The 15,210-nt window shown below is 42.2% G+C and overlaps 1 protein-coding gene across 3 annotated transcripts in view; it reads left to right on the top strand.

Annotated features, from left to right (window-relative positions):
- The window catches only part of LOC128436985 (septin-9), a 60,993-nt gene that overhangs the window by 8,799 nt on the left and 36,984 nt on the right, over positions 1-15,210 (top strand). For 2 of the 3 annotated variants that reach the window (XM_053418935.1, XM_053418934.1), the window contains exon 2: positions 6,884-7,558. The exons of the other annotated variant lie outside the window; for it this stretch is intronic. In XM_053418935.1, the coding sequence (XP_053274910.1) occupies positions 6,884-7,558 (675 nt within the window). The remainder of the gene's footprint in view (positions 1-6,883; positions 7,559-15,210) is intronic. 3 annotated transcript variants of the gene reach the window in all.

Raw genomic sequence — 15,210 nt, 5'->3', positions numbered from 1 at the left:
TCCATGTACAGCAGCTATTTACTGGCAGACCATTTTAGTGCCAAGGGGAAGTTACAGGTGGATAGGAAGTTCATGTTAACTAGATTACTCAGAGTTAAAGGGCAATAAATCCACATGCAAATAGATAACTGCTAACCTCGTGACATTGATATTTATCAACCTTTCCCCTGATTACTCAGAGAATAATTAATTGGGCTTCATGAACAAATCCGGCATGTTTAGTGGACTGATATTTATGGGTGTGTGCAGGTTGATGCAGATCCAGATAAAAATCTGAATACAGTGAGTTTAAATGTGGTTTCATAAGGAGGCTGTTGGGCCTTGCCGTTCTAGTTCAGTATGCGCCGACCATCGTCTCCCAGAAAGCACTTGCTGTATCCTCTGTCCAATGGTGACTGTCAATCATCATCTATGTCACCAGGACCTCATAAAGGTCGGTATGAACCAGTCTAGTGATTTAATCCAGTATATAAACAACTGTAGACCGAGATGCATGGAAAAACCTTGACTGACGAAATCCCCATTTTATCCCAGATCATTTTCTTTTCCAGTACACTGCACTGCGCTGTATCTCACACTGAGAAGGAAATGGGCACAGAGAGGGTGAGCACACTAAACACGTAATGATGCCTCTTTGGATGGACCCATGAGTGTGTGGCACTGTTATGGAAAGAGGGGATGATAGAAACCACAAACTGTAATTGCTGGTATCTAAAGGATAGAAAGCATGTGTCTCTGAATCTATATGAGTCAAGACTGTGAGAATAAGCCAAGGATAAGCTCTTATTTGATTATGCAGAGAGGTTCTGCAGAGTCGGACGTGGGCTCATGAGGTGTTTTCCAACCTAAACTGAACTGTGTCCAGTCCAAGGTAAATTTGGTGCCATATTGTTGCTGCATTGTGGAATGTGAACACAGAGAGGAACCCGACATAGAAATTGAGAGAGTGTGTCAACCCGGCAGAGAGGCCAAAGTGTGTTATTAAGTTGGTTCAGGTTGGTTATGTGTGTAAACACATTTTGTAACTGTTCTCTGTTGTCCAATTAGAACTAAATTACAGAAACACACAAGCATGTAATGCATTGTTGTTAGTCCAGTTAAATTTAAAATACCCTTCATTTACTTTGTGTTATTGCGAGACACACACACATAATGTGCATACTTTCAAATTAAGCTCTGAGAGACTGTAGCGCTGCATAATCATGTTCTCCGCCAAATATTTTACAGGCAGTTTCAATGTCCAATGATTCATATGTAAAAAGTGTTTGGCTCGCATATTTTAATTTTCTGCTCCGAGGTCACGGTGCTACGATTAATCACTTGTAATCTCCATGTTGCCAGCCACAGCTCCCCCCCCATCCTTTGCATCAGAACTTCATTGAGAGACCAAACAGTGGGTGTGTGTTAACAGGTGTTAAGTGGATGCAGCCACTCTCTTTATACCTGCTGATGTAAATCAATCTGCTTGTGAATGAGATGGTTAACCAACCTTTAATCAAAGCAACACGACAAGGCTTTACCTGCCAGATGTAGAGGCCTGAAGCTAAGCACCAGGTCAGTTATTTAGCAGCTGCCTGGATGGCTCTAGTGTGTGTCTGTGTGTGTGTGTGTGTGTGTGTGTGTGTGTGTGTTTGTGTGCATGCATGAATGCTGACATTTTCTATTGTTTTATTTATCTATTATTTTAGTGCTCAGATGCTCCTTTAAAAGATATCATGCGTCAACATTGCTGCAATATGTTTGAACATTTGAACCCAATCTGGGCAGCAGTTTCCTCTGACATGTCTCCCCTCTTTATGCCTTTAACTCTCCCAGAATTCCATTGTGCTGGACACAGTGTGTTAACCAGACCAGTAGAGAATCATGCAGTAAAGCTTTCTGGTCAGCATTAGTAAACACAGCACCATCATTGGGCAGTAAGATGTTTGATAATGTGGCAGTAAAATTTAACCTGACCAAGCCAAATACCATAAGATACAATTCTATCATTACTTGTAAATATATAAACAAATATGTACAACCACAGTCATACTGAACTATCTTCAGTGACAAGAAGAACAAAGAGTCTTGTAATAGAGGTTGTGGCCTCCTCAGGGTCATGATGTTAGAAACATGGCCTCAGTGTGGGACTATATACATTCCTGGATTTTCTTGAAATATGCCCTCACCTTGAAAAATGATTACTGCAGTTTCTATAAAGTAAAACTATTGATGGCATAGTTTTTGAAAGCATCCTCATTTCATTTTTAGTGACTTACACTTTATATTTATATTTTAGTTATTGACATCATCATGACAAGACGTTAAGCTGGATGATGCCTGGACATTATTTGGACTTTTACATTCGTTTCATTTATTTGTTGAATATCGTTGTCTTTCTAAGTTGACATCTTCACAGGTGTGGTGTGATGTGGTACGTCTTTTCAGAAATATTGGTATTCTCCCAGTTTTGCATCCGTCGTGTTGTTAGAAACGTCAATAACAAGCCTCTGTGGATACTGTCAGGAGATTACCCAGAGCTCAGTGCATGTCTGAGAGCTTTTTGTGAACACTGCAACATCATAGATCTTCTCCATATCACTGTCAGTGTCCACTAACACCAGTGATAGAGAACTGAAGAAGTGGCAACTTTATCTTTTACCTGTTCTAACCTGCTCATTTCCCACGCTGCAACCGTTTGTCTCTCTATCTCGTCTCCTCTCCCTCCTTTCTCCTTCCTTCCCTCCTGTCTCTCTGTTTGCTTTCCTCCCTCCGAGTCCGACTATCTCTTATTCGTGCATCTGGGCCGAGATGATACCGAGTGTTTATGTTGGTTGGTTGGAACGTCCTTGACTAGAGTGTAAGTGATGACACGGATGATAAAGAGGCAGAGTGGCCTAACACCTGGGCTGGATTGCAAAACAAATGGCTGTGAACCAAAGTGAGGACACAGATGCCTCCATCTTTGTTTTCGTTGCACCATGTAATTCAGAGCTATATTGTCTGTGGTCCCACATGAGACACGGTGAGGTACTGGATGCTGGGCGGTGAAAGGTAGCGGAGGGACGTGGGGAGACGAGGCTCCTGGCTGCTGTTAACGAGGGTCCTCTGAGCTGGACTGCACCTCTTGTTTCCAGCTCATAGTCTGGGAATGCTGCTTCACTGGGACCAATACTCCTTCATCCATATGTCAGTCCCACACTGCACAAATACTCAGGGTATTCACAGTAAAGAATATCCTTTGTTAGCTGTGCTGCTTCGGCTAAACAAGAAACTGAACCACTGACTGGTTGGGTGACAATTAACTCGGCCAAGGAGGTTATGCTTTCCCCGGAGTTTTTGTTTGTGTGTGTTTGTTTAGCAGGATTATGCAAAAACTACTGAATGGATTACTGTGAAATGTGGTGGAGGAAGTGGTGCGGGTCAGGGAGGAACCCATAAGATGTTGGCATAGATCTGGATCCGGGGGCAGATTCTGGATTTTTGTTTCACTTTCTGTAACGTTGGGACGTAGGGTGTTTTTCAACAAATAATGCAGATATCTTAATGGAAAAAAATCAGACATCTGTACTGTGCTATATTGCAAATTTATCTAGATTTTCTGAATAAAAATAATAATAATAATAATTATATAATAAAAATAATTATTTTAGTTGGAACCTTTATTCAGTAACTGTACAATAACAATATCAGAGAATGGATATTTTGTCTGTTTAATGTTAGCGGTTGGGTGAAAATGTCTGTTTACATATATCCAATTTTAATAAGCTATATGGTGATAAAGTGACCAATCAGCTTTGGCAAATGTAAGCGTTCTCCGAGTGCCCTTTAACTCTCATTGAGAAATGCCCGATGTTAAAGAACAGCATTAAACCACAGCGAGATTCTGCTCTTAAATCATGCACACTCGACTGGGCAGTCTCTAAATACAAACAAACAGCGAGGCCTCAGCTCCAGGCCTGCGCCAGAGGGCATATAATCACAAAGCAGCCCAACACAGAGCTACTAATCTAAGATCACTTAACAGGTCACCGGCAAAAACAGCGTCTATGTTCGGCTTTTATTATGACGAATCTTGTGAATGTGCGTCCTGATTCCTCTCCCGTGTGCAGCCTCGGCCCTCACATTTACAGCTCTTCCAAAATAAAACAAAAGCCTGCAGCGAGGGTCAAGAGATGTCAGACTGTCGACAGGTTCCGAAGTGCCGGGACTCTCAGAAGACGATCAAATTATTCGCAAAAACACTTAATGCAGTCTGAGCGTGCATACAACCTTTCGGCTCCTTGTGAAATCTGCAGAGCCATGTTGGCAGACCCATTTTATTCTCTGGCCGGAGTTGAAAGTGGCCACAGCCTTGGACTCGATCGCTGCAATCATAAAAAAAAAGGGAGGAGGAGGAGGAGTGCAGGGGTAAGAAGGACACAGTCCAGTGGCGTTGTGGATTTGGACACCACTTAAAAATTGCAAGTTTACTGTTGTATGTAATTTTCTCATATGTATATCTAAAGGATGGATTTTAAAGCAATTTCACGGCGCCATATTGGATACTGAACTCTGCTCTCATCAGAACTTGAAGAAAATAAATGATGGGAGTGTGAGGAAATGACTTTTGAAGTGGGTATTTAATGTCTAAGGCCTTTTGAACGCTTATTAAGACACATTTCATGGTTTCCTAACATAATGTAGGGAACGTAAAACGATCTGGGGCGACCTAACCTTACAGCCATATCTTATAAAACCAATGTTTTACTATCTGAATGCCGCAAATGAAAGGTAACCAAGCTTCAAGGTCTAGGAAAACAGTGAACAGGGAGGGACAGGGGGGGGGGGGTTAAGAGATTTGTATCACAAATCATCGTAAACTGCAGATCCGTTTATTCCTGTGGTGAACGAGAACGTCCTTGGTGCATCCGGTGAGGACGGGAAGAGAGCGAGACGTTTGCTGCGGCCTGAATTTTGGGATATGGGGTAAATTGTATCAAATATCCACCATGTTGGAAAGAGGCAGTAAATTAGATTAGTGGTGCCGGCCGATGGGTGCGGGTGGACCGCGTTGATGTGATTGTGTTGAGCTCCGCATCCATTGAGGTTGTTTTGGCCTTACCCAGCGAGCGGCGGGGTTCGGGGCATGGTCCTCTCCCTGTGGGTGTAGTCGCTTAAAAATAAACACGTATACATTCCCGTAACACATACTCACTCCTTTTTTTACAAGCCCTTTGAACAGAACTCCGTACAGTTACATAAAGCAAAGTGGTGTGTGTCAGCACTCACGCACACTCACACACACCACAAGCCACAAAGGGATCAAATAATCAGCTCTGACTTTGGGGATTGTTGAAAACAGGAGATGTTCTTAAGGGAGTGCGTGAGCGGACCGGTCCAACTAGTGTGTCATTTTGATAGCAGCTCCTGGCCACTGGCTTGGCACAGCAACTCCTCGGTGGGAGTCAAATCTAAGTTGACTTGGAGCCAGCGCGGTCTTCCCAGGGGGTGATTCCATCCCTCGGTATCTTCGTCTTGGACGGCGCAGCCACTTTCTCACGTCAGAGCCGAGGGGGAGGATGTGCTTCTCTCGCTGTGCCCATGTTGCTCATTAATTGCGAAACTTTTTTCTCTTTGCCTAAATGCCTGGCAGTTCGCATGCATCACAGCATCACCCTGTCGGAAACCCCAGAGTTTGAAATGTATAACACTCGTGTCGCATTTAATTCATATGTTGTTTCAGTGTAGTGAAAGCTGTTTGTGATGGGGGATGAACTGACATCAGATAGATATTGTTGCATTCTGTTGCCACCAAAATTGCCTCGACAGCCGCCCCACCCTCCAACCACAGACTGTTTACTAGTTGGATGCCGTTCATATTATGTTTTCGAGAAACAATTCACTTTGTTCAATGCTCATTTAACTGGTGTGATCTTTTTTAATGAACATTTTATTGTATTGTTCTTCGGTCCTAAAAACAGCAATCTTGACCCACAAATACTTTATAAGGGAACGATGAGCTTGTTTTGCTTTTAGGAAATGTTTTAGAAAAGTTAAGAGTAAGTTAATGTGTTTTAGATGTGGTGTGTTCCTGCTGCATATAAACTGTGGGAAAAGTATCAAAGTACATTTGCTCAAATACTTTACAATTGATACCACACTTGAGTGTTTCCATACGTCCTCCATAGAACATTTGCATGAGAAACATTGTCCTTTTTACTCTAATTATTTTATTTTGGTCTGTGGCCCTTTACAAAATACACTGTCTATGTGGGGACCATTTTACAGTCACAATCTCATTTATCACAAATAAGGATATATTTGCAAAGAAAATGCTCAAAAAAGAAAGAATTTGTGCCCAAAAGTGAGAAAAGGGTTCTTTGGTCACAAATACTTCACTTCACAGTTTCAGTTCTACTAATTAACAGTTCTGTCTACAAACAGTACGAGCCAAAGGTCACCTTCTCACTGGTCTAGTTTTTTCTGGCCCAAATGATGAATTCTACCTGGTCTCTGATAAATACATGTATATACTTTTTACCTGTTTTCCAGGTCAGTATTGGTCTTTAAGCTTAAAAATTTAGTTAGAAAACAAATACGTGTATATGTCTATTAACATTTCAACGTGTATGCCAAACAAATAAATGAAATATAGAAAATTTAGTTCACGATCATTGCTCCCTCAGTTACATTCACTGTGTATTTGCTATTGCAGTTAAGTTGCAAAAACATAATTTCGTCGTTACTACATACTAAACACATTCAAAATTCAATCTCGTCAAACAGTCAAAAAAACCAGATCATTACGTTGTATTTCATTTATTTTTAAAAGGTTACGCAACTGAACACCAATATAGCTCCCAATCGGTAAGGTATCAATAAGGAATTGATCAGTGGTGTTGTCTATGTCCCTCACATGCAGCTCTAAAGAGGTCCTTTGAGGTGGAGGATGTCGACACTTCATCTCACTCCTCCCCCGGATCCCGCCGGACCACCAGCTCCCCTCACCGCAACGCCATGTCTCCCACCAGCATCTACTACCGTGACCTGGGCACCGCGGCCAACAACAACAACAACCTCAACTTCACCCAGCCCCGCTCTATCATGGGCGGAGGAGGCTCCAAGACCCCCGAGCCTGTGTCGCGCCGCTCCGAGCTTTCCATCGACATCTCCTCTTCCTCCAGCAAGCAGGTGGATAACCTCACCAGCCCCGCCTCCTCACGATTTGTGACCAGCAGCGCCGTGAAACGCCCCGAGGTCCTGGGTCACTCTAAGACCCCCGAGCTGGGCCACAAGAGGGAGGTCACTTTTGCCAAGACACCCAGTGACTCCCCTGTGATCCGGCGCAATGAGGGTAACAGTAACAACAACGGGACCAGCCGCCCCCCCGAGCAGAATCCCGCTCGCAAGTTTGAGGCCCCCAGTTCCGGGGACATACGTAAACCTGAAATCAGCATCACCAGAGCTCCTGCGGAGAACAACGGCCACCACCCAGCAGTGCACCATCCACACCACCCCAACCCACACCACAACACCATCGTGACCACCTTCCGCTGCTCCTCACCGAACCATGGACGCAGATCCCCCAACCCAGAAAGTAAGTCAGCCGTTCCAGCCACTTCCTGAAACTGTCAAACACCTCCTCTGAAAACACAACCGCATCATTATGAGGAGCTTGAAGTGGGGATTCTTGCCATTTATTTGGTGATATGTTCACTACCCCTTGATTTCTACTCTTTGCCTGTTGGATGGCAGTGAGGTAACAACCCTCTTATTATTTCTGTGGATCTCACTGCTGATAGAAAGTACAAACACATGACTTTAGTGCAACAAAACAAAACATCACAAATTAAGGTAAGGGCCCTTAACAGCACCAGACAACACAACTGCTGCTGCTCTCCAAGCTGCTCCAAGCAGGTGTAACAGTTTGGGGCCTTCTTCCATAGTTGCAGTCTCAATTACACCCAATGGTGTCTGAGGAAAAATGAGGTAATCATTGTTTCATTGAATTCTTTGGGCAGATTGTCGAGGCCTAAAATTTCCTCTAAACCCTATTTTTCATTAAGAAACATGCTTTTAGAACAAATGAATAACAAAACAAAGAACAGGTTACTGCAGATAATGCACTTTGCTAACATGCTTCAATCGTTTTCTGTCTGTGACATCGTTTCCTTTAAATCTTTTATAGATTCTCTCTTTCTGGATTGATGAGTAAAGTCTGAATTGGAGACGTCTGTCATGTTTTAATTGAGCAGAGCATTTAGTAGTTTATTGCGGCAGTGTCATAAGTGGAGACAATCCGAAGCTCCAGTTAAAGCAGATATATTTTCTTATGTGATGAGGAAGAGGGAACTCTTCACTCTTAGCTCACAGTCACAGTCACACCACACTGACTAAAAAAGTCTTGTCACATTTTCCAGCTTTAATTCCCGTAGACTGATTTGTTTGAAGTTTTTGCTTCTTATCTTTTGCTGCTTCTCTTCTCCCTCTGAGACTGTCTTTGAGAAAAAGAATTCAGTCAAGGGAATGGGTCTGTTTGATTAATCTGATGTCTGCATGCTTGTCAGTAACACAAGTAACCGTGTCCTCGGAGGCCGATCTGTCAGTACTAACAGCAGACTGTCTGTATTTGTGGTGGTCCATGTCTGTTCATGCAGAATTGGAGCCGATGTGGCTTTTTTCTTATGTGATGAAAGCATAACCTTGGCCGCACCAGACCAGTGGTGCAGCAGTTAAATAGTAATTAGTATTAAAGCAGATGAAACACAGAGAGGTTAAGGCCACTGGGTTTCTATGGAGCAGCTTGTGAATTGATATAAAAACAGTTTACATTACAGTTTTTTAACTTGCCACCTAAGTAAGCCGAACGTAAGGTCTTATCCATGTTCAAAACAATTTGTTGTCCAAATGAGCGTTTTTGTGTACATATCAGTTTAAATTCCTGTCTATACTATCACTGCACTTCAGCAATGCTAGTAATTGATTATTCATATTGTGTCCTACTACCCAAGGCTTATGCCGGTCGCTTTCTTACAGGAGGGGTCATGTGATGGGAGCCTGACGAATCAGCAAAGGCTACGTCATGACCAAAACGACGCAATTAGCCAGCAGTTGTGAATGTGTGTTCTTTTTAAATCAAAACGGGACCAGCAACATTTTCAAACTCTAAACAGCTCTAAAAGTCTGGAGTAGAGTTGGTGTCAGGCGTAGTAGTTGCAGTTTTCACACGGTTGTGCAGTATAAATGTACCCTGAGCTCCTTCACAGCTACACAACTAGACTTGTGTAAATGTAGGGTCACTAACAACTAACAAAGTGGATTATATGAAACATAAACCTGCATATACTTTTTCTCACATGGTGCCAGCGGAAAGAAGTTGTAAATATAACACTGAGATATTGTTACTGTTAAAGTTGCGGTGGTAAAAGTGTTATATGCGTGCATTGTGTCACATCCTGCAGTTGCAGATCAGTATCATCATTCTGTTCGAGAGGTATTTGTATCCACCTGATGAGTGTTGGTTACATGTTATGAGTTAGTCTAGTATTTGCTCTGTGTTTGGTCTCCACCAGACCCTCAGGGGAACATCTGGATATAGCTCAGCTAACTCTTTGTTTCTGGAGTGTGCTGCTCGGCAGGTACCGTGAGCTTTTAGAGCTTTTTGAGGGCAACATCTATCTGCTGCAGCCAGAAACTAAACTATGACAGACGTGCGGCACAACAACTAAACTATGTTCGAAAGGCGAGACATGTTCTAAAAATCTGACTGATAATTGCCTATAGCCTCAGTTAGTGACCCCAATCATATTGTTTTTATATTTATCAAACTATCATCATATATCATTATCGAAAGTATTAATTATAGCCACTTTAGCCATTACTGGTCTTTTTCTATCTGTTATTTATGTATCAGTGCCTTTACTCACAAAACAACTGTAAAAGGCAAAACTGTGTTGTATGGCATTGGTATCCCCATATTAAACAGACTGCCAAGCATTTTATAATTAGCTCTTGATGAAACATAATGATGGGTGTGTTTGCTTGATGATTTAGGTCATATGAGGTTATGTAATCCTGGTTTGTACTTTATACACGGCCCGAAGCCGAAATACCAAAAAGTCTCTGAAGTAATGCACTTTGTCATTTGGCTGATGTATCGTAGGCACATTTCCCACAGTATATTTAAAAAATGACCCAGTGCTTGTATCATGTTGCCATAAAGTTCCTCCTGAATGTGACTATGAATTTCTCATCTGTGCTGAAACTTTTACATGGCCCTCTTCTAGATTATAGAGGTCATAGCTACTTATTTGTCAGTAAGGAGAAGGGCTAACAGAGATCTAAGTGAGTGGTAAACTTCCTGCTGGCCCCACCTATAATATTCACAGATCTAAAATAACTGAAATTTAGTCATCTCTAAGTTCCAAGGTCTATCCAATACCCATTGGTCTGGTGGCATGTGTGAAATAGGGATATTTATAAATAATGATTTGCCGTATTTCTCCAATTCCAAGTATTTATTTATAAATCAGCAATTATTGAATGTTGTTTTTAAATATATATTTTCACTTGGCTGTCAACTTGTCTCAAGTGTATTTGATACCCTCCTTTCCGGACCATTCAGTCATTCCAAGAGGAAATGACATCACACACACACACACACACACACACACACACACACACACAATATCCTGTGCTTCCTGTGCTGTTCCGTCCGATTGTTTCCCCCGCTGTGTGACCTCACTGCAGTGCACTTCCTTTCTCCGCTCTCATGTGATCTACGTCGCTCGGCTTCCTCGCCTCCCTCCCTCTGTGCTCTGATCTGAAGCGTCACAGAGGGTGAGGTACACTGGGATGTTGATGTGAAAGTTCGATGTGAACTGATATGTGAACTTTAGTAGGTGTATTGATGAGAAAGATCAATCTTTGCTTGCAGTCAGCAAAGGAGAGGACACATAGACACACATGTTCTGTTGGACTTGAAATGTTGCCAATTTATTTCATTTATAATAAGCAAAATCCCATTGTGTGCAGCTCTTGTGTTCAAGGGTCAAAACTATTGGATCTAGTGTGAAATCCATAATAATTGTTATATACACAAAGAAATATAAACATGTGTATGAAACACATTTTAATACTCGACTCTAATGAACTGTAGTGTAGCTTCAAGTGCTGGCAGATGTACAAGAATCCACAATAACTGTTATGACTCTAATTTGATGAAATAAGTGATATTCTGGGGTAAAGAATGATAAAGAAAAACACCAGCTCTAAGTTCACTTCAGGCTACAGACACGATAGACTGGCTGTGATTTTTATCTGCTCTAATCCTGTGTGTCGAGCCAGATGGGAAACCTTATCTTGACAGGCGGGCCTGCTGTTCATCAATCCATCACACGCTGCAGATGGAGCTCTATCTAACATCTCGAGACCCAAACCACCACCTGTGATCAGAAATAGCACAGTCGCACCACATTTCAAATTTAAGTCAAGTTGTCTCAGCTGGAGACTCTTACGTCCAGTGATTCCAGTATGTTCATCCTTAAATTATAATGATGAATATACACAATGAGGGGTCATTAGAGAGGGAGGTTGACCATGAATAGTGTTGTCATCACTATGTCATGGAGTGGGTCTCATCCAGTAGCTTCGTTTTGTTACTCTCTTAGTTTTTTTTTGTGAAAAAGGAGGAAGTATTTAACCCTTTGATACACAAGCTATGCATCACAAATGCATAACATGGGTCAAAAATGACCTATAGTCATTTCCTGTGTTATTTGATGCATGGCTTGGTGTTTCTTAGCTTTTTGCTTTTCAAGATTAAGAGTTGCCACCTCATTTTCCTCATCCTGTTCTTCATTCAGCATCTTTAGGAGCAAGTCAACTGTAAGTCTAAAATGACGGCGACCAGCCAAACTAACACTCTGGAAAAAGAAAATCAAAAGCCTTTTTTCCAATGCATAATGATCAGTCTATTAAGTATATACTGTTATATTTCAAGTTTTATTTTGTTGATCTAGGTATGGTTAACTAGCCAAAAAAAGACGCTAGCTAGCTAACAGCTAGTTAGCATTCTACATATCTCTTTCTCACTAGTAATGGATTGTAAAATAAGACTTACAAGCATCTGATGTGCAAAGCAGCAATAGGAAATCATTGGTAGGTGTTCCGTTGTGAATACAAACTGTATGCATATTTGTGTTTTGGAAGTTTTCTGGAAGCTGGTGACAGGAGAACACAGGCAGCAACTGACATCTTATGCAGGAGGTTTTAATGTAGACTTGATGCATCAAGGAGAACAGAAGGTGACACAATATACAAACGCTAACAGAGTAACATGAGGCATTGTCACCCCCCCCCCCCCCCCCCCCCCTCCCCTCCCAGTCTGAAAATGTCTCCCATAGTATCCCAGTATATTTTCCTCAATTTGGGTCGCCCATTCCAACAGCACATCCATGAATGGCTAGAATTTCTGTCCCTCTCTATGTTACATGTATTGAACCTATTGAACAGTTAAGTCTAAAGTATGTATTCCTAAATCACATTGTGTCCTTAGATCTTGCCACTGGTGAAATACACAAAAGAATTGAAGTTGGTGAGAGTTGAGGTTGGTGCCTCTCTGTCTGGGGCATCTAAATAAGATATGAAAGTCCCTCAACTGAGACACTACAATGTACTGTAGGTGGCCCCTTATCTATAACCTGACCTTGGAGAGAGAAGGGAGTATCTGTGGAATTAGACAGGCATCATTCTCCTGTACAGATATATACTGATATACTGAATGATGAAATTCATTCACTCCAAAGATATAGAAAAAAAAAACTGAGCCAGGTCACTTTTGACCTATATTGTGTATCGAAGGGTTAAGAGCTGCATCGCTGTTCATGCACTAAAAAAAGGTGGAACGGGAAATGGAGGGTATGGATGTACTGAAATGTGTATTTCAAGGTTCGCTCCATGTTGTGCCATTGTGTCGCGTCTTCCTGTTGTGATGGCAAAGAACAAAAGACATGTCCTCGTTTCAACCGAGCAGAGCCTGAGATGGAATTAGCCGTAGCTTTGCCTAAATAAACAGATTATCTTGTAGTACATTTGTTCTCCTAATGGAGGTGTAGTCATTACGGACGAAGGAGCAAGTGAAGCCATTTGTCTTTGGGTTGACCTTCTGAAAGTGGGGAGGAGGAGCCAGTGGAGGGCTGAGGGTGATTTGTCTCTGCCTGTCCATAGGTCGGGAAAGGGCACACACTTTCTTCATCTCATATCTTGTCTTACTTGTATGTTCTTTCAATGACACATCTCCACATACACACAAACACATTTTCTTCCTCTCAAAATTGTATTACTTTTGTTTTCTTTCAACAACATGCACACACACACACACACACACACACACACACACACACACACACACACACACACACACACACACACACACACACAAACACCCACACACACACCCACACACACACACACACACACACACACATGCACTTTCTTCATCTCATATCTTGTCTTACTTGTATGTTCTTTCAATGACACATCTCCACATACACACAAACACATTTTCTTCCTCTCAAAATTGTATTACTTTTGTTTTCTTTCAACAACATGCACACACACACACACACACACACACACACACACACATACACATACACACACACACACACACACACACACATGCACTTTCTTCATCTCATATCTTGTCTTACTTTTATGTTCTTTCAATGACACATCTCCACATACACACAAACACATTTTCTTCCTCTCAAAATTGTATTACTTTTGTTTTCTTTCAACAACATGCACACACACACACACACACACACACACACACACCACACACACAAATACACACACATATATACACACACATGCACACACACACACACATGCAGGCTCCTTCAGGCGGAGGCCTATCTGAGGTCAGTCCTCTCCCAGTCTAATTACCCTGGACTGATCCCAGCCCATTACTCAGTGTGACCTGTTGACTAATTACCAAGTGAAAAAAAGGTGAGAGGCAGAGAAATGAAAGTCAGTGTTTTGCCTGTTTGAGCTTTTGACCTGAGAATAACATCATTGTGAAGTTTCCTACACGACGTAGCTTCATTGTGAGGCTTAGGAGGGGTCCTACACGTTAGGATGTTACCCTGTCAGAGTCCAAAACAATCCAAGGCCTTTAATCTCTCCACCTCATGTTAAACTCTGTCTTCATTTATTCACAATTGAAACAACGTGGTGAAAGAGGAAGAAGAGACGAAGCCAAACTAAGAAAGCCTCAGGGCTTAAATACAAAACACCTCAGTGAAGTCTAATCAATCACAACTATCAGACAACTTCCATTTGAGCATTGCTTTAATGAATTACACATTGAGAGCACTTTCTAAAGCAGCCCCCCCCCCCCTCCTACACACACACACACTCAAATCTTCTTTATCTTCGCCTTCAGATGATCACACGATGACGTCCTCGCTCTGAGGCACAGATTGTCCCTGACTGTGTCTTTGCTCTGCTGCCAAACAACGTGCCGTCTTGCTCACTTGAAGTCAGTGAGCCTCTAAATCCTTACGTCTGTCTTTTCAGCTCGATAAAAATGTCCCGCAGTGAGAACAGTGACAAGTGTCACTTCTCATTTACTCCACCGTGACCACACACCGCGAGCGTGCTTCCTGCTGAGGCCACAAGGAGGCAGTGTTTGACCGGTAAACTCCAGTTAGACAGTGAATCTGACTGGTGGGTGATAATAAAGCAGTTTTTTTTCTTGGGTTTTAAAGTCAACACCTGAAAAATGAATGTGAAACTGCCTTAAACAAATCCAGTGTCTGAAGTGCATCGGTTCAGTTGCTATAGGAATGCATCAACATGCAGACGTCAGGCTCTTTCCTGTTCATGTCTGATGGAAGTTATACGTTTTTCAAATGTATATCTCAAGGAGAGGAACTTATTCGAGACAATGTCATGCAGCTGTTTGAAGTGTGTGGACATTAACAAAAAGATGGACAGAAAGCGTTTCCTTTTTAATGACCATCTTACATTGAAGGAGGAGGAGCCCCTTTGACCCAGATAAACACACAAACACCCCCCCCCCCCCCCCCACACACACATGATAAGACTATTGCGGAAGTTAGAGTTTACATTGAGCATCTGGGGGAAGTCAAGGGTTAAAGAAGTTTCCCACCACTGCTGAAAGACCTCTGTCCCTTTGTCGTCATCCTGCCAAATCCAACATCTGCTGCAAACGCCTGCTCT

Source organism: Pleuronectes platessa, chromosome 3, assembly GCF_947347685.1.
Source record: "Pleuronectes platessa chromosome 3, fPlePla1.1, whole genome shotgun sequence".
In the NCBI taxonomy this organism is placed as follows: domain Eukaryota; kingdom Metazoa; phylum Chordata; class Actinopteri; order Pleuronectiformes; family Pleuronectidae; genus Pleuronectes; species Pleuronectes platessa.
This window is presented reverse-complemented; position numbering and strand designations above follow the sequence as displayed.